At 26.2% G+C, this 21,260-nt stretch overlaps 1 protein-coding gene across 1 annotated transcript in view; it reads left to right on the top strand.

Moving 5' to 3' along the window:
- The first annotated feature begins 9,710 nt into the window (after window positions 1-9,710).
- LOC107449056 (salivary peroxidase/catechol oxidase) overlaps window positions 9,711-21,260 on the top strand; it is a 57,084-nt gene continuing 45,534 nt past the window's right edge. The window contains exon 1 of the mRNA XM_016064464.4: window positions 9,711-9,983. Coding sequence (XP_015919950.1) covers window positions 9,961-9,983 — 23 coding nt within the window. The 5' untranslated portion in view covers window positions 9,711-9,960. The remainder of the gene's footprint in view (window positions 9,984-21,260) is intronic.

Raw genomic sequence — 21,260 nt, 5'->3', positions numbered from 1 at the left:
AATATCTTTTGCGCTAATTGATTAGCATGTTTGAGGTCACCCCCTCAAATCATTGAAAATGAGTCCAAGAACGTGAAGATCCGATCATTAGAGCAAAAGTTATTCAGGGTGGTCCGTTTTTTGGGGGGAGGGGCGCATTGACATAAATTTTGACAAAAATTGACCAAATTGTCCTTTAAAAAAATCTAGCTTTAGGAGCAAAGCTAACTCCAGATTTGAAATTCCCATACTCGGATTAGACAATGTCAAGTATTTACCTAAAATTTGTTCCACAGTGTTAAAAATCTTACTATAAGAGATACTACCTAAGGAGATTCGAATTTTTTTTTAAAACTTACTTAAGTTACTTTTATATTCCAAATTAAAATTATTTCAGAACCTAGGTTTTACCCCAAAAATATAAAATATAACTCGTTAGGCCAAATTTTTAATCAAAACGAAGTTTAAGTAACGCTGCTTTAATTAAAAGCAAACCAAGTTTCTTGTTTTAGAAAATATGTAGATTAGAGATAAAAATTGAGAAATGAAGCTAAACTCAAATTTAATGTTTTTTTAAAATAAAAATTATGTGATATTTTATTACTCTAAACTAAAATAACAATGTTAAATTGTCTCTATTAATTTTTTATACTAACTGTTAAATCTTTACTTATATTTGAAAAGCTACAGTTTAAGGTAATGTCCTTTTTTCCAAGTTCTATTCCAAAAAAATAGTTTAATGAATAAAAATAATTGTATTTTTTTTACTTCATTCGGGTCACCATTAAGCAACAAAAAAAAGAACAAAATGTATAAAAATATTTCTCTTCAGAAATTTGCTAAATATTTAGCCTTAATGATTTTATGTGTCTATGCTCAATCATTTTATAGCTTGAGGCGAATTTAAGGCAAGAACTTAATGATTCATAAAAGTCAATCATCAAAAAAGTGGAAAAAAATTCGGTCGTAAAGTCATTTCAGTTGCACTCGCCCATTCTCTTACACTATTGTTTTTTATTTATTTAATTTATTTCGAGGTTCAAAAACAACTTTTTAGCTATTTCGCATTCCCCGGAAAGAATAAGCTTCTTAATAATGAATTATTGTTTCTTAATTTATTTTAAAATAGATAAGGAAGTTATTAAATTTTGAAATTCGATCTCTGTAAGTAAGAACAAATAAAACAACGGATTATATCCGTTCAAATTTAATCCATTGTTTACAGGATATTCTAAAGTATAATTAAAATCCAGATTTTTTTTTTAAACATGGGTTTTACTAAAAAATGATAAATAATTATAAATATTTAAAATAGTTATTTCATTGCTTAGTAAGATTAAATCTTTGCAGAGGTCCTCAGAAACTAGTTTAGAAGAGAAATAATAAATCATCTCCTTGCGCAACATACGTTACATGTTTCGTAAAGACTGAAAGTTGGTCTATTAACTAGTTATTCGAATCATGATTCATAAGCAAGATGATTATAGATACTTAACAAAGAAATTTCTGATGGTACTGAATTCCCTGAAAACTGTTACAAAAGTCAAAAATGCTTCTTTCAACAAAATGATCAACATTTTAAATAAGACAAAAAACGTTGAATGATGTGCTTTGATAATTTTTTCTTTAGTTTCAAAATGACCTGAGTCTATTTTTATTCAAACATATAGTACATTTCAAGTATCAATTTAAGTTTTCTTAAGGTTACACGGTGAAAAAAATCATTCTTGTAAAATCACCGCACTGGATAGTAATAACAGCAAGCACTCCCGCAACAGCCCGTTGTGAGCCAAGGGGGTCATGGAGATTAAGGCTCCACAATTTCGTGACCAGCAGCAGGAGTGTGGCAATGTGGTCAACGTTTCGCACAGGTCGCCTTAATAAAAAATACGTAATTTTAAAACAGATGGCCTTAGTTGGATAGTAATAACATTTCTATTAAGAAAACATAATGTTGGTTAACAGAACCGAAATATACCATTTATAAACCATCCATTTGGTAATATTTTTGTTCATATTATAAAGCTTTGCCGATTTTTAAAATTATAGTTTTATTACCTCGTATTTAGTATAAAATACTAAACCGAATGGTAAATTTATCCGAATAAATGGATTTTATGCCCATGCTTTCAAGTCCCACGATAAAATTATCAAATTTTACCGTATTTACCAAATTTTAACTCATAACATAAAACAATATTTTATTGTACATTTTAGCAAAATCGTTACCAGAGTGAGCCAATAAAAATTAGCAAGCGTTCTTGTGTTCCCATAGAACCGGGAAAATGGTAAATTTTATCATATTCTGAAAGTTTTTGTTATACTTTTTTTCTCAAAGCAGATTATAAACTCAAGAAAACGAATCACGATTTTAAGGTTAAATATTTTATATTTTTAAAGTACGCTAAAGTTTAAAAGATAAGGAACAAAAATATTTTTGCCGACTGCTCAAGAAATAATGAAGCAAATAAAATGAAATTTTAAGTAAAATTAAATCAAAATATAACAAAAACAAGTAATAGCAAAAAGGTAGTGGCTCGAACTGAAAGTTATGAATTAGTGGGAATCTGAGTAATATAGTTTAAAAAAATGTGGAAAAAAAGGCATTTGTTTGGAGTTCTATATGGAACAAAACCACTTGAAGGCAATACAAGGTTTGAAATATACAGCCATGCAGTTTACAAAATAGTTTATATGATGTTGAGGTAATAAATCTATCCCAGTAAGAAGTTTTCTAAGAAAGTGACGAGCTGCAAACGCTCCGAAAAACGCTCTTCCGTAATGATATATAGAATTCAAGTCTAGATATCTGGCAAGACATTCCATCCTCGGACTAGTTTCGTTTTCAATGTATTTCCAAGCATGGAAAAGTAAATTTTTCAAAGTAACGTGTAAAAGTACTTAAAGAAATAAGTTCAGTAATATTTTAAAAAGTACGTTTATTTGTTTATTTTTCAATTTTTAAAAATAGGGAGTAAAAAATACAAGTACTAAGCAAAAAAGTAACAATTTTTAAATACACTAGGAGGAAATCGAAAATTAAAATTAATCTAAATATTTATTAAAAAAGAAAGAACAAAATATAAAATTCTTACTGAAAATGTAAAATTTTTATATTTTGTTACGAATTTTCTTTATTTAATTTGCAAAATAATAAAATGATTGCATTTCCATAAAAGAAACCCTTAGTTGCATTTTAAATGCTAATGATCTAACGAACTATCATGTGATTATATGTTATAAATCGAAAAATAAAAAAAAATTATCTTCACATGCCATGTCAAAATCAAAATAATAATAATAATAATAATAATAGAACTCTCGACCTTATTTGACGACCTTATTTTACATTTATCTTTATCTCGACCTTGTATTAAATTTTATTTAAAGAAAGCATGATCATATGATATTTCATTTTTTTAAATTTGAATGCTAAAAATGCAAAAATAAATTTTGTGATGAAAACTCTTGGGTTTGTAGCATTACATAAATTACTGAAATTTTTCGGAAAGCTTTCGATACGAACATGTAAAGAAAAAAAAGTATTCTAAAAAACAAAAAAATCGAACACATATTTTGCAATGTTTAAACGAATATTTTTTCTTGTACCCCCGCTCCTTGCCACGTAATAGTTTCTGAGGACGACTTCGGTACGATTGACAAAAAAAATTGCTTCACAAGCTTAAACAAAGCATAAAACAAAAGTATTAAAACATTTAAATCTAAATTCGTTTTTTTAATTGTTATTTTAATAACAATTTTGCAAAGAATTATTTATTCTACTTATAAAATAATGCCAGAGTAGTTGCACTGATCAAAAATGTCATTTAGATTTAGGCCTCATAAAAATGTCATTTAGTCACATATGGAGTTACTTTGTATTCAGTTTAAGATAAGGAAAATTCTTTAAATTGTGAATTGTTAGTTTTGTAATATTGCTTATCTTTTTTTAAAAAAAAGATAAAGTGTTTAAAAAACTTCTGTTTTTACTGTTTATAACAGTTTTAATCGAAAAAACAAACTGAACTTATGGACTTACATTTTCTACTAATCTACTACATGATCTACTATATTAATTAACAATCAATCACTTAATCAACTACATTAATCTACTTCAACAATCATGATTATTTCGTAATAATGAAAGAGAAAAATAGCTGAAAAATTTCATTCTAAAAATGTTTAAAATATAAAACTATTTTCTACTAAGTTATTTTAACATCAAATTTTTTTCAAGAAGTTAGAAATAAAAACAATTATAAATTTGCATGGTGTATAGCATCCATACTGAATTTTCTATCAATGTTTTTCGAAATTGTACTAATTCTTACTCCAGTTTTCATAAAATATTAAATAAAATAATAATAACAATAATCGGAAAATATGCCTCATGTTTAGTGACATTTTACGTGCATTAACGTAACCCAAAAAGTTAATGTTATCTTAGCTACTTATGTAATCATAAGAATGACAACGTGTCACAAAACTAACAAAAAATGGCCGCATTGTCGCAAATATTTTGAAATTGTGACGGAAGTATTATTTTAATTGGAAAAGAATAGATAGATTGCTCACAATTTACTCTCTATTGCTCACTATTTACTTTCAGGACGCAGTTGTAAGGACCACAATCTTCAAAATTCATTGAAGTAATTTTATTTTTGAATTTTAAAGAAGTAAGTTATGTTACACTTATATAAATTTTATGAGTCCAATTCCTAAAGCTCAAAATATAGGTACACAAAATATAGGTATAACACTTCCGGCATCTTCCGAGATGAAGAACCTGTTCAGTGCCTGCTGTGAAAAAAATTAGTCGTAGCTGATTTTTTTTACATTAATCATACCCTTTTTAAAAAAAAAAAGAAAAAGTTCAAACTTTGCAAGAATATTTTTCTTTTAATTTCTTGATGTATTTTTCTTTAAGTAAACTATACAACCAAGGTTATGATACTAATAAAACTCAAATATTACTCGAACTTTCAGAGAAATATAGCTGACGAAAGTAATGTAAGCCTGCTATAATTGCAAAAATATTTCGCTTGTCACATTAGTAATTGTGGAGAATTAATTAATAACTTCTAAAAAATTCATCTTTTTGCTTTAAATGGATACACAATCGCTGTTTAGATCATAAATACTCAAGAATGGGGCAATATTATTTTTATTTATGTACATTTTAATACATAATTTCAGAGAAATATAGCTGACAAAAGTAATGTAAGCCTGCTATAATTGCAAAAATATTTCGTTTGTCATATTATTAATTGCGGAGAATTAATTAATAACTACTAAAAAATGCACCTTTTTGCTTTAATTGGATACACAATCACTGTTTAGATCATAAATACTCAAGAATGGGGCAATATTGTTTTTATTTATGTATATTTTAATACATAATTTCAGAGAAATATAGCTGACAAAAGTAATGTAAACCTGCTATAATTGCAAAAATATTTCGTTTGTCACATTATTAATTATGTAAAATTAATTAATAACTGCTAAGTAATTGCACCTTTCTGTTTAAGTTGGATACACAATCACTGTTTAGATCGTAAGTACTCAAGAATGGGGCAATATTTATGTACATTTTAATAGATAACCATACTAAAAATCTACGAATGTTACGTTAGTCACTATTATTGTGTGAGCCTAGACAAGATTCTCTTACCCATGCCTCTTTGATCTTACAACAGTCTTTAACGATAACTATTAAAACACTTTATTTATATATTATTTTCATAAAATGATACTATATTGAAAGACTTCAGAAAAGTCAATAATATTAATGAATAAGTTAATTTTGGAAAACAGGTTTTGTTTTTATTAGTGAAATTGTAAAAACTTACTGTTCTTTAATATTCATTTGTTTCTTGTATTGTTAAATGAGTGACAATATCTAGCAATGACAGAGTTGTGGAACAAATGAATAGTTTAATAATGGTAAAAAATAATTACTCTGCTAAAAAGAACTTTTACTGAATCTTCATTTTTATAAAGGGTATCATTATTTTTAATGCCTCTTTAAATAATCTAAACCAAGGACGGACAAAAATGGCTTTAAATTTTATAAGGTACAATTATTTTTCTTTTTGTTTGAAAAATCTAAATGTTTTTGCTTCAAATAGGATATTTTTCTTTTATAAGATTCAAAATAGGAGATTCATAACAGTTCATTGTTGAAATAAGCAATTTTCTCTGCCGTAAACTTTTTTTTACTTGTCGAGTTGAAGTTGATTGATTTTGAGCACATTGTTTGCTCTGATTCAAAATATGACTCCGAGTTTTTCCATCTACTATATTTTTTAAGATAAATTTTTTTTAATTCTATATTTTTTTAAGAAAAGTAATTTTGTTTGTTGTTTCAGATTGCTTAAGTTGATTCTGAAACTGCTAATTTCTGAAGACAAAAATATTTTTCCATCAGCAAATTCATTAGAGAATCGGCTGAAATTCTGAGTTAAAATATTTACCGTGAAAGCTTGATCTCAATCACCATTATTTACCAAACTCTCTCGAAATATGCTTTTCAGTTTTGTGTATAATTGCGCAGCGTTGTTTATTAACGCTTGATTGGTTACATATATTTTTTATTCCGAAATAAGTATAGGTATTTTACTTGTAAATAAATGAGATCCATAATACTTACAGTAAAGGAAAAAAGAATAAAAATAGTTAATTATAAAAATAAATAGTGTGAGACACAATCTATTATTTTAATGCTTCGTGAATAAAATGGGAGAATAAATGTAAAGGGAATAATTTTGAGTCTGGACCTCATGGGGATACTTATAGAATCTTTAGAGAATTTTATGGGAAATCCATGTTGACACACACGATTTACAAGTTTATGCCTATTTGGGAATAGGCTCGTGAATTCAACCCATACCTATCTACATCGCAAAGCATTGGCGATTCATGTAGGCAATTCATACAGGCCTTGAAAATGAGACAAATTCTTTTTAAAAAATCTGACATACCGCAATTATACAGTAATGAAATAAATATTACTGTAAAAATTATGGTTTAAAATTTTTCAATAAAAATAGATTTCACGAATGCTGTATTCAGGGTGCGATAACTTTATAACCAAATTTTTTCAGGAAATAATTACATTGTACAACACATTCAAAACAAAATTAATGTATAATAATCCCATAAAATAATATATTTATAAAAAAATGGAAATTAAATAGTTGCATTTAGAGAGCTTTGGAATGCGTACGATTAAAACTTAGACCTGTGAAACGTTGTATAAGAAATGAACTCGCTCATTTCTTCGTAAAATTTTTAAAAAAAAATAATAATATTTATAATAATAATAAAAAGTTCAAAAATTGTTTTTATGATTTCTTTTAAGTAATAAGGAAACATATACGTGAATATAAAAACGTGGCTGTTTTTATATTCACGTATTTGTTTCCGTGGATGTTTTTATATTCACGTATTTGTTTCCTGTTGGCACGTATTTGTTACCGTGGATGTTTTTATATTCACGTATTTTTTTCCTGTTGGCACGTATTTGTTTCCGTGGATGTTTTTAGATTCACGTATTCTGTGGAATGTGTACGATGAAATCTTAGACCTGTGAAACGTTGTATAAGAAATGAACTCGCTCATTTCTTCGTAAAATTTTAAAAAAAAATAATAAAAAATAATAATATTTATAAAAAAATGAAAATTAAATAGTTGCATTTAGAGAGCTTTGGAATGCGTACGATTAAAACTTAGACCTGTGAAACGTTGTATAAGAAATGAACTCGCTCATTTCTTCGCAAAATTTTTAAAAAAAATAATAATATTTATAATAATAATAAAAAGTTCAAAAATTATTTTTATGATTTCTTTTAAGTAATAAGGAAACAAATACGTGAATATAAAAACGTGGCGGCTTTTATATTCACGTATTTGTTTCCAGTTGGCACGTATTTGTTTCCGTGGAAGTTTTTATATTCACGTATTCTGAGGAATGTGTACGATGAAATCTTAGACCTGTGAAACGTTGTATAAGAAATGAACTCGCTCATTTCCTCGTAAAGTTTTAAAAAAAAAATAATAAAAAATAATGATAATTAGAATAATAATAAAATGTTCAAGAATTATTTTTATGATTTCTTTTAAGTAATAAGGAAACAAATAAGTGAATATAGAAACGTGGCTGCTTTTGTTCCAATGTATTTTGGTTCCTAAACTAATAACACGAAAAAAAGTACGCTAAGTGTAATACCTACATTGTAAAAATTTCCGGATCAAATCTTTTTGCCGAAATCTTTTTTCTGTAAAATAAGTTTTTTCGGAACATAGTAAAAAACAAAAAAATCAGACATACCGTAGTTTTTACAATAATAATTACAATAAAGTCACTGAATCACTCTAATTAAATAAATATTACTGTGAAACTTACAGTATAATATTTTTCGGCATAAATGGATTTAACGGTAAAATAGATTTTATAATGATGCATCCAAAGTGCAGGTACTTTATACCGTAATTTGATCCTGGATTTTTTAAAGAATATTGTTTAGTCTCCTAACATATAACAAGAGTGAAAGTTTTATGATACATAATATTCACAAGTGAGTATGTGTGACGATGTGCATAAATATTTTATCATATTTAAATCCCGCAACAATCTAAAGTGGGATATGTACAGTGTATAAAAAAACAGTCCTCCCTGAATAACTTTTGATCTAATGATCGGATTTTCACGTTTCAAGACTCAATCTTAATGGTTCGAGGGGGGGAGGGACCTCAAAGGTACTAATTAAGTGCAGACGATAATTAACTTACAAAATTTGAAACAAAAGCGCAATTTCTCTGAATAAATATAACTTTTTTTCGACGAACTCAGTTTTCTAACGCCCGAAATATAAGAGGAAGCTACAATCTGGCAAATATAGTCCCAATAATTTGGCTATTAGAGCACTCCAAAGTTTGGATGTCTTACTGCTAATTTTACCTTTTGCGTATTTCGCTATATCTTGAGAATTTTTTAAACGAGCACACAATTATTTTTATTATTTGCACACAATTATAAAATTCGTTTATCCAACGATAACTTCATGCAAAAAATAACATTTAGTGAATATTTATTTTAATTTTATTTAATAATGATCGAAAAAATTTTGAATTGTAAGGTATACAATTTCTTTTTCGAATTTTTTTCCTGCGAATTTGAATTTCAAAAAAATTACATTTAAAATTCGATTTCTCAAAAACTATTCGACCGATATTGCTCAAATTTTGTATTCTGGCATGTACAAATATTTTCTCTTAAACAAGGGAAAATATTATAACTTATGATTCAACATATTTTTTCGACCATTATTAAGTAAAATAATAAATAATAATAATAAATAATAATAAATATTTACTAAAAATTATTTTTCTAATAGGAACAGTCTTAATTTAGGAACAGTCTTTGGATAGACGAATTTTATAATTAATTGCATTTTCTTTTAATTATTAATATTACATAATAAAATAAAGTTTAAAAATTAATGTTTTTTCTCAAAGTTTCTTTGTATTCTGAAGTACTAAAAAAAAACTTAAACTAATTTGACAAATTTTTACTAAAAGATAGCTGAAATAAATTAAAAATATTCCGCTTTAGAAATATTCACTAAATTTAATTAAAAAAAACTGTAAAGAATAAGAAAGATGAAAGTGAAAGCAAAACTTTCTTTTGTTTACATTCAATCAATCTTTTGTTAGAGGAGAAAACGAACAGAGTTATTGAAAGGTGATGAAAATAGGTAAAGTCGTGGTGCATGACGGTGACGAACTAGTTTCGGAATAAAATGGCTATACTTTCTCCCCAACTCTCTCAAAAACTTTTTTGACACCCGAGTGAGAAGACTTCAATAATTTGTGTGCCAATGTCTTGATAATAACTAGGATACGTGAACTTGTCATATTTGTGTTATTTTACTGTGTGTGTTTGTTTTATTGCCAATTTCAAGGACTATTTTAAAATAAACAATGAATGAATATTTAAGAAAAAAGTAAGTGATATTTTATTTTAATTTTTAAAACATTTATTTTCGCGTATAATTTGACTTTGAACTGAATTTTATGTGTACTCCTCGAATGTAATTTGAAAAAAAAAATTATAAACTAAAATTTAGCTTTTCTGCAAACAATTGTGTAAAAGATACATTTTAAAAATAAATTAATGTAATTATTTGTAATTGAATCATTTTAAAATTTATTCACATTTTAATTTTGATTAAACACTAACTGAGCATTATAAATTTTGTGGATGATATGTATGCTTAACCTTTGTATTAATGTTAAGATTTTAACACAACATGTCATAGTCTTTAAGCGTCTGCATGTTCATTTCATAAATGTCATGAAATGTTCTACAAAATAATTTGCAAACTGTGGAATAGATAAGCATAATCCTCTAAAATATTTTATATTATTGAGTTAAAAATATCATGCATGACATTGGAAATTAATTTTTTTATCTAGTTCTTTATAGAAACTATTATTCGTTTTTCTTAATTTAAAAAATGTTATCATCGTTCATCTTTATATCAAGTTTTTCAAAAAAAATTTATTATAAAAAATGCGCGTATTATAAGAAAAATGCATCGAAACATGGATAAAAAATTCTAGTAAAATTACCATTTCGTAAGGTAATTACATTTCTGGTAAAAAAAATTCATGATTCTGGTGTTAAAAACCTTAATATGCGGTATTTAAATGATTAATTTGGTAATTTTTCCGTTGATATGGTAACGGTTTACCGGAAGAAATTTTGGTTTTCAAATTTATAGTTCCTATTGCCACACATCTAACAAAAAATACAAAACTGAAATATAAATTGAACCAAATAAATAGTTTTTATTGTTATACCGAGCTCTGAAAAATTGCCAAATTTTATCATCTCTACAAATTTTATCACACATTATACAACCATGTTTTATTGTAAATTTTACCAAAATCATTGCCTAAGAGAATCGGTAAAAACTACCAAGATTTTGGTTGTACCTATAGAACTAAAAACACAAAACATTTTACCATATTCTGGAAATTTTTCTTTTTTTTCCTCAGTTCAGCTACAACATAAAAAATATAATCTTTCCTTACAAATGTATTGAAAGTATTGCAAATTTTATACTTATTACGTTTTTGGAAATCATTTCATTTGCAATAGTTTCCCATTACTTTAGATCTTCTTGAAAAAGCACATTTTGTCATCTGACATCTAAAACAGAAATTTGATGTAATGTTATAAAATTTCATTTTTGAAGCTTGATTTGCTTAAACTTTAATCGTTAAATTATTGTTCTCAAAAACATATAATATATTAAGATTTTGAAAAATTCAAATTGACACATTGCTGTAAATATTAATTTTTAAAATTTGTCATTCACTTCATTTAGAATTTGATATTGAAATACATTAAACATGTGAAGTCACCAAAATAAATGATCCCAATTATGTATTATACATAAAATTCATATTATAGCATTTGCATTAATCCATTTCTTAATATATTTCCTTAAGTTTTCTGTCATCCATTTTCTTAAATTCATATTTAATTGAGAGCATATTTTTTTATCAAAAGAGGGATTAAGTTAGAAAAAGGCAGATAAAATAAATAAGTAAGAAAAATTCTTAATTTTAAGTAATGCTTTGAAGAAAAATTCTTTAGGATAAGAGCATGTAATTATAATTAATAATGCATACTTATAATGATTAAATGCATGCAAAAAATAAAATATATTTTAATTAACTTCTTGTTAAAAAATAAATGAAAAAATGCAAACCAGGAGCATTATGTTTGGAGGATTTTACAGAAAAAAAACTAATGAAACAGCATCATATTTGTATCAAAGTTCGATTTACTTAAATTTTGTACCAATAAGTTCTCTAAAACTAAAGGTTAAACTTATTTAGGGCAAAAATACTTGATGTAAAAGCAAAATAAAAAAAGGTTATTTTTTTTGTTCTCTTGAATAAAAAACGTGTGAAAGATTTAGTTATTGAAAATTTTAACATAACATGCAAAAATAATTTTAAGGTGTTAAAATTAAAAAAAAAGACCAAAACAAAATTAAAATGACAACAAACATAAAATAGAAACTTTTCATCTCATGACATGCCTTTTTTATATTCATCACCAGATTAAAGGAGGCATTTAACAAAAGTTCTAGAATTCACAAATTTTGAGTCGGAACAACACTATAAAAATTTTTTTTTCCCTTTCTAACCTTTTCAAACACTCTAAAGTGTGCCGATTTGAGAAAACACACATGGAGAAATGAAATCTGGAATAATTACCGTACTGTTCGGTAATGACATTTCTGTCAAAAAAAAAAAAACATAATTCTGGTTAGCAAGACTAAAATATACGGTATTTAAACCATTCATTCACAAAAAATTCGAAAAAAATACAAACCAGAAAAATAAATTTAACCAAAGAATGTGTTTTGAATCCATGCTCTAAGATATCATGATTAAGTTACAAAATTTTACCACATGCAGCAAATTTTATCGCATATTATAAGACCTTATCGTATTATTAATTTTATCATAATCATTACCAAAGCTTTTCGGTAAAAATTACCAAGCTTTTTGGCGCTTCCATGGAGACAGAAACACGGTCAATTGTATGATATTGTGATAGTTTTCCCCACACTTTTTCCCCAGTTTAAAAAATTTTGACAATAATCAACGTTCATCAACTTTCAATCAACTTTCTTCAACGCTTTATCAAAACACTCTCTTTATACTCAGAGTTGTTAAAAAAGTTTTCTCCATTTTCTACCATTTCTTCGCTTAAAACCCAATGCCCAACATATTGGACAACATTAGGTACAATTTTTCCACTGATAAAATTTTTTTTTTTTGCTTGTATGTTATGCGTTTGACTACATAAAAATATAACTGTATTTACCCTCGCTTTTTGGAATTTTTAATCTTAGCAAAAAATTATAAGAATCTTAAGAAATTTGATCCAAGTAACATTTCGGACAGTTTTGTGGCACATAAATATCTAATTATTTGAGTTTGACGGATTTCGTTTCATGATTCAAATGTGAAGAAAAGTATTATAAAAAAAACCCACAATCTTTTAAAAATGATACAACTTATTTTCCGTGAAAAAATTAAAAATGTTTAAAAAAAATTAACTAAGCTAAATTAATTAAATTTTTTAAATAAAATATTTTATCGCATTTATGAGTTTTCCTTCTTTTTAGCTACATTTTTCTGTGTAAAAATCGTTTTTTCTGCCATTATTTAAAGCCATTATTTCAGGTGGTTTTACACATAAAATGCTTGATTAAGATTTTCTTTTTCAAATATGGCTGAAATACTTGTAAAGAATGTTATAAATATTTTTGACAGTGCTTTTGAATTGCTTCGTAATTTATAAGCATAATTTTCAACGATGCAACGATGCATCGTAATAAACTTTAAATAAAGCTATTTTGAAGAGTAAAAAAAAACAATTTGTCTAATTTCAAATAGCCGTAAAATCCATAAAAATTCATACAAATTGCTCTAAACTATTTAGTTTGAAATATTTAGTTTTCAAATTGAGATATAAATATTTCTATATGCAATGAACAAAAATGACGAAAAAGCAAAACCTAAATAACTTTCATTAGCATGAATGAATTTCTTGATACTAAATTGTTGGAAACTAAAATGCAAGGTGTTCTGTAATGCGTGCTCTCAATGTTTATTATAATTTTTGTCAAAATTGAAATAAATAAAGTGCACATTGAAGTTAGCAAATTGATAATTTTGAGAGACATAAGAAACTGCCTAATACCTAAGACATGCTATTGTGAATGACGGGACAGAAGCATCAAATTCATGTGTTAAAATCATCTGTCTAATTGTATGGAAAAACTTCGAGGAGTTTTAAAAAAAACTTTTTTAAATTTTCTCGTTTTCTGGCAATAAAACTGGTTTTGGTGTATTCAGTCCCTTGTTTCTTCACTTAAATATCAATAACGACACCTAATGTGTCTACTTTTTATTACATTTTTAATAAAAACTAACAAAAATTTATAATGGCTGAAACTAGGGAGCACATTTTACCAATAAAGAATGTTTGTGAACTGATAAAAAAAAGCATGGTCAAAACTGTTAGAATATGATAAAATTTACCACATTTTTGGCTCCATGTGTACACCAAAAAATTCAGTATTTTTCAGCGAATCGCTTTGGTAATGGTTTTGGTAAAATTAACAATAAAATATGGTTTTACAATCTGTGATAAAATTTGGTAATTTTATCATGAAACCATGATATCAAGAACATGACATAAAAACCATTTAGTTGGTTAAATTTACTTTTTAATTTTGCATTTTTTACTAAAAGTTGGGTTATAAGAACTTAATATTGAAAACAAGAATTTACGAATTAACTGTTACCATATAAGCAGAAAAGTTACCAAGTGAATGGTATAAACGTATATTTTTCTATCATAAAACCAGAATTGTGTTGTTTTTTTTATCAGAAATGTCTTTACCAAACAATACGGTAATTTTACCAGAAATTTTTTTCTTAATGCAGGAATATAAGGATATAAGTTTTCTTTCTGTTCTTTAATGCTTTTGTTTAAATCTCGATAACATATTGTTAGTTAATTATTATTAAATTCAATCAAATTCTAAATTAAAAAGAAGTATTAAATTTTCTCACTTGGTTTATGCTTGAAGTTTAATGACGAAATTGTTATAATGATGTACAATTTTATGAACGTGCTATTGCTTTTTACACCTGGTAAAATATAACACGAGAAAGTGTGAGACCTACTTACACTCATAAATTCACCTCACGTAAAAGGTTCGTCTCAAATCAACCAATAAAAAACTATACATGACACTTTTACGGAACTCTTACACAAAACTTATAATTTGAAAAATGCATTAAAATTACAGAACTTTTGTAATATTCACAATTCACAAAAAATTTTCAATATCTAGAAGAAGTTTTTTGTATTATGAGAAAATGTATGTATTAGACGACATAGCTTAAAAGCAATGTATCGTCAGCCCTCATTTAACAAATTATGATTTTTAAAACCTGCAATTATACTTATTTACCGTAAAAAGTTCATCATTTCTTTAATATTTTTGTTATGTTTATGAAGTAATTTGTGTATAAAATGTTAGGGAAGATTATGCTAAGAAAAAAAGCTATAAAAAAATTAATGAAAAGGAGATGCAATTATAAATAACAAATATCACTAGCCTTTCTGGTCGAACTTTTAATATTCTAAATTATTAAAAGCTAAATTCAGGAGCTGAAATGTATATTTGTCTGAAAACTATTCTCAACTTTAGAAGCTCTTTTTCGTTTTCATTTCTACATAATCCATAATTCAGTTTATATCATTCGTTTTTAGAACGAAGAAAAAAAGTGGTAAAATTACCATTCTGTATGGTAATGAAATTTCTGGTAAATAGTAATAATTGTGGTATTAAAAACCAAAATAAAAGATATTTAAGTCATTCATTTAGTAATTTTTTAGTACATAAGGTAACGGTCTACTGGAAATTCTGGCGTTTAAAATTATATTTCTTATTACCACACATTCAATAAAAAGTACAAAACTTAAAAATAAATTTAACTGCATAATTGGTTTTCATACCATACTTTATGATATCATGATAAAATTACCAAATTTTACCACATTCACCAAATTTTATCTCGGGTTATAAAACTGCATTCTATTGTTAATTTTACCAAAATCACAAAAGTGCTTCTTTAAAAATTATCGAGCATTTTGACGTTCCCCCAAAACGGTAAATTTTACCATACTCAGGCAGTTTTAACCATATTTTTTTCTCAGTGAGTTTATGCATATGTTGCCCACAAAGTTTGAATTCCCGCATTATATAGAATGTCTAAGCATTATATAGAATGCCTGAAACTTGTCAGCAATGTATGAATTGATTCTTGCTTCACACATTTCCAAGCTTTCTATAAAATGTCAAATGAGAAAACGGTAATGTATTAAATATGTCTCCGAATCATTTCGAATGTAAAGAAATGTAATTCAAAATGTCATTCAAGCCTATCACGTTGCAACAAATAGGTTGTTTTTAATTTCTTGATTTTTATATGAAAATTTTGTTTTCCTTAATAAGAAAGCAAAATTTTTACGTTTGTTTGTCATTAATTTTTTCAATGACACATTCATTTTTTCAGAATAACATTTGCATTTTTGAAGAATGCACGTCATTCTGTAATAATCTTTTCTTATACTTTGCCTAAATAGCATTTGTCATTCTATAGAACGCCTAGGCATTATGTGCAATGCCTACAGAAAGTAAGTAATAATTTTCATCTTTCATACTTTATCTGAAAACGTCCGGCCTTCTATAGAATAGCGGCTTTTCTTACTTCGCCTGTAACACATGCACCAAAAACCTAATTTTAAACCTAATTAAAACCTGGCTTAAAACCTAATTTTGAGAGTAACTTTGAAAAAGTAATAAAAAGATTTTGATTCCTAAAAGATGGTCTTTATTTGGTTAATGTGCTGACAATTATTAATGAACTTGATTTAAAGTTGGGGTTACGTCAAATGGAGATCAATCATTTTGGTTCCCCAGCCGAAGAAAATGGTAACTGCTGATCTTGAATGTTATTCGCTTATAATTAGCAGTAAAAGTTAAATTTAATAGTGGAGACTGCATTTTACAGTAATACTTTCAGAAAACGGGTGAGGGAAAGTAGTTGTAAAACAACATTAACTCCCAGAATGCTCAGAGATGACACACGAGTGAAAAGATTGCTTCATCAAATATTTGAGAGTTTGCGTTTCATCAAAACTCGCGTCAATTCAATACGAAATGATTGTCAGTAGTAAAAAAATGCGTCTCAATAACTAATGACTCTTTAAAAGTGAGAGTTTTATTTCTAACTGGCTGAATACCGTAGAATACTAATTGAAAACTCCTCCCTACGGAGTAAAAAGAATTTAAATTATCAATAAATCAGTACTAAACAACACTATGAAATCAAGCACAAAGCTGAAAAACATATGCCAGCACAGTTGAAAAAGTTAAAACAATTCCAATTTTTTACCTTTTAAAGGTTACTATCTTTACGTTTTAAAAGCATAATTATGTAAAAAAAGATGAACACGTGTTTTCATATTACTTAAGGAATACTAGTTTAGTGACGTAGTCTGCTTATGCTACCTTGCTCACATTGATCGTTGAATTTATCAAACATAGCAAATAAAAAGTAATTAAATATCTAAGAACGTGCAACGCTTTTGATTAATGAGAGCTATAAACACGAAGCACCATTGTCGCTACCTTTAAAATTATTTACAGTTTCATTTATATCAATGGCGCTAGATCTAACCAATGAAAAAGCTGCATTTTTTAAAATTTTCTCTCCTGAAGGATTTAATTGACGATTTTAGGGTTTAGGATTTTTAGCATCTCTTGGGATTGGAGGGTTCTGGGCGGTTCACAATCGTTCTGGAGTCATAAGAGGGACATGCGCTAGAACTCTTTATTTTATTATAGATATTACAAAAATTCAACAAAACATTATTTTCATTTTATCGACCATTCAAAGAATATTATCCTCTTTCAGAAGAGTAAATCAGCTAATAAAAAATTTACAGACAGGTTTTTTCGCTTCAAATTTATCAAGATTTTTTTTTACGTTTGAGCAGAAAAATATAAGCCTAATTATTCTAACGTACAACATCACTCAAAAAAATGTAATTTTAAAAACTATTAGCAACTTTAAAACTAAACAATTGCAGCAGTAACCCAAATACAAAGAGCATTCACCACCAGTCTATTACGCTTTATTGAGAAGTTTTTTCCATTATTACTTTAGTATCTGAAATATGCAATCATTAGATAAAATGTTGCGTATCAACAATTCAATCTAATGATTTCATTTGAATAATAAACTTAAATGGTATTCAGACTTGTTAGTTCCTACAGTGATATACTCAACCAAGAAGCAGTACCCTTGAGGCATTAATTTACGATTGATTCGGTTCAGTACGATCATTTTTGTTTGATAGAAAGAATTGCAATTATTTTATAATTTGATTGTATTGTTCATAAATGTTTTGAAATTGAGTTAAACGAATGCGTCAAACATTTAGTGCAATTTTTTTGTCATCACTTATTTGAATATAAGTAAAACAATAAGTAATTGTCTGTTATTTTTCGCATGATATAGTTTTTGAGTAATGAATACACTAAGAAAATTTTCAACTAATGAAATATTCGTGATTGATTTCGATATTAAAGCTTTGCTATCTAGAGCTAGGAATCTAATTATCAAATAAATGGTTCAAATACCGTATATTTCGATTTCAGTAACAAAAAATACGTCTTTTTTTAAAACTAGAAACGTCAATGCGGCAATTTAACGAGAATTCATTTCTCCGTCCAAATACGCATAAATTTTTATGGTAATTTGAATTCCACTTATCTGGACTTTTGAAACCATTAAGGAAATGTTAAATTCGATGACTTATTAGGTATTTTATTAGTGTCTTTCATTATTCGATTTTCTGCGTTCTGATAAAAAAAAGTATGAACAAAATTAGCAAAATATGGTAAAATTTACTGTGTTTCTGGCTTTATGAGAATATCAAAAAGCTCGGTTATTTTTACTGATGTGCTTTGATAGTGATTTTGGTAAAAATATCAACAAAATACAATTTCATAACGTGCGATAAGATTTGACAAATGCAGTAAAATTTGCTAATTGTATCATGATACAATAAAGCATGGCATAAAAACCTTTTATTTGATTAAATTTACTTTTCAGTTTTGTATTTTTTACTAAATGTGTGGTAATAAGAAGTATAATTCTGAAAAACTAGAATTTCTGGTATAGTTACTGTGTAAACAGAAAAATTCCCAAATGACAAATTTAAATACCACATATTTTTATTTTATTAAATTCAATTTAAAAGTAATTAACATACGGTATGGTAATTTTGCAAGAATTTCCTTTCACCGTTCTTAATTAAATTAAAACCTCAATCAATTCCTTTCAAACAAAATGTCAATTTGTTATGATTGACCTAATTTTATTCGATCAAATATTATAGATTTGAGTAAATATTTATTTTCCATAAAAGCTTTTCTCAAATATATAATTAAATCATTCTAGTTATAGATCTAAGCAATATCATAATTATAATTTGTGGAAAAATATAAAAGCTTGATACACAAACGTCACTCTCTTATCAAGCAAGTGTCAAAATCAAGGTTATTTCCGATCGCAAGCAGTATGACATGTTTGTAGACAGTTCGGTTTCAAAGTTTCCGGGAATAATTAAGTACCTTTCACTAAGTTGCACTAATTCTTGCTTCCTAGAATCATTAGTGATATACTGGGCGTAAAGCCGGTTAGTTTAAACTGTACTTCCCCAACTTTCATGTGATATATTTAAAAAGACCTTGAATAGTCCTTGTTAAAATCATTAAAATGTGTTTTGAATAATTATTCTCACGATTGTCGCGACGGTACTAAAATAATGTGTTTATTTTCTTGCTTAAATGACTTTGAAACTGGGCTAGCATTTTAATAAATTAAATTTGTTTTCAGAAAGTAAATTTTGCATTATAAACTATTCGAAATATATAAATGCATATTAATTTTGAACTGAATAGTGAATAAATATTATTTTTGCACAAGCAAAATTAATAAATCGAAATTTTGATCTTTATAAATCAATCTTTATTTTGTAATAAATAAACAACCAAAGAAATCTTTGGAACAAAAATTAAGTTTTGAAAATAATTCAATTCTTGAGGAAAAATTTTTTAAATTAAATATATTTCTGAGAAAGGATTAACAGTAAAAAATAGTTCAATTCTTGAAAACATTTTTTAAATAATTCTATTTCTGAAGAAAGAATTAAATATAAGAAATTATTGAATTCACGAGGAAAGTAAAATTTTGATGATAATTTAATTTTTGATTTAAGCTTAGAAAATAGCATAAAATCTCAACAAAAAAAATTTCAATTTCGTCAAAAAAAACTAGTTTGTTTTTTAATTTAAATTTTATTAGAACTAAAAAAATTGATATAAAATTAAATAAAGTTTAAGAAAAATTAAAAATAAGTTTCTCATAAACAATGCGTTTGGGAAAAAAACAGATAGTTTTTAATAAAAATGCAGAAAATTTTAATGGAATCGCTTCAAAACTGTATTTTTAATTTAAATCTATCCTAAAAAGTCAAATTAAGAGCTATCTGTTTTTTTAATAAATAAATTTCATAAATTTGTACCCTAATATTTTACTTAAGTTCAGGAACAAAGAAATCATAAAAATAATTATTATGTGGTTAATCTACGTAACTAAAAATATCTTTTAAAAATAATTTTAAGAACTCAATAATTCGTACTATTGTATAAATATGTTCGTCATTTTGAAATGTTCGTAAAATCATATTTGTAAGAATACAAATCCTTTTGAAAATTTAAAAATTTATGTATAAGTATACTTTATTAATAATTACAATTTATAGATTAAAATTGAAAAAAATCTGCTGGCTCAAAATTATGAATTCTGACGATAAATGATATTAAAATTGCGAGAGTAATGATTTCAGGAAATGTAATTATCCACAACTAAATCTAAGTAATCAATCACTAGAAAACCTTCAATCTGAGAATTATTATTGATGACAAACTAAAGTTTTTCAAAAGAAAGGATTAGTAAAAATAAAAGTGTTTAACGTGGAAAAAAGCTGCATTTGATTTCCATGTTGAAATTAATAAGTATAAAAAATAATCGCAAAAATTATTAGAATAATTAATGAACCGAAAATAAAATTAAGCCGAACTGAAAGCAGGATAAACTTTTGGCTACAATCTTTCAACAGAAAAATAAAAATTAATTTTTGAACGAAAATTTAATGAAAGTAGTTTTAAAATAAAATTAAAACGAAAGCAAATGAATTGAGCAGATCTAATTTAATGTTGAATAATATGTCAATAACTGAATAAAGAATGAAATTTCAAATAAGTCATAATTCAACATTAGTTAAATAAATTTACTTTCTTGATTAAGTAAGGAATAAAGCTAATTTAATTTTAAATGAATTCGAAAACCCCAAAAACTTAAAGGGTATAATTTCTTATTTCAAGCCCTAAATAACAATTTTAAAAATTAATTAAGTATACAAAAAAAGATTTTTTTATTAACTAAACATAATATGTTTTGGAGCATATTAATAATATCGCATCAGAAAGAACTTCAAATATTTAAAAAAAACTACATTTTTCAATAAAAATAATAGTTTT

This window comes from Parasteatoda tepidariorum, chromosome 8, assembly GCF_043381705.1.
Source record: "Parasteatoda tepidariorum isolate YZ-2023 chromosome 8, CAS_Ptep_4.0, whole genome shotgun sequence".
NCBI lineage: Eukaryota > Metazoa > Arthropoda > Arachnida > Araneae > Theridiidae > Parasteatoda > Parasteatoda tepidariorum.
The sequence above is the reverse complement of the archived record's forward strand: the minus strand, read 5'-3'. Positions and strand labels throughout refer to the sequence as shown.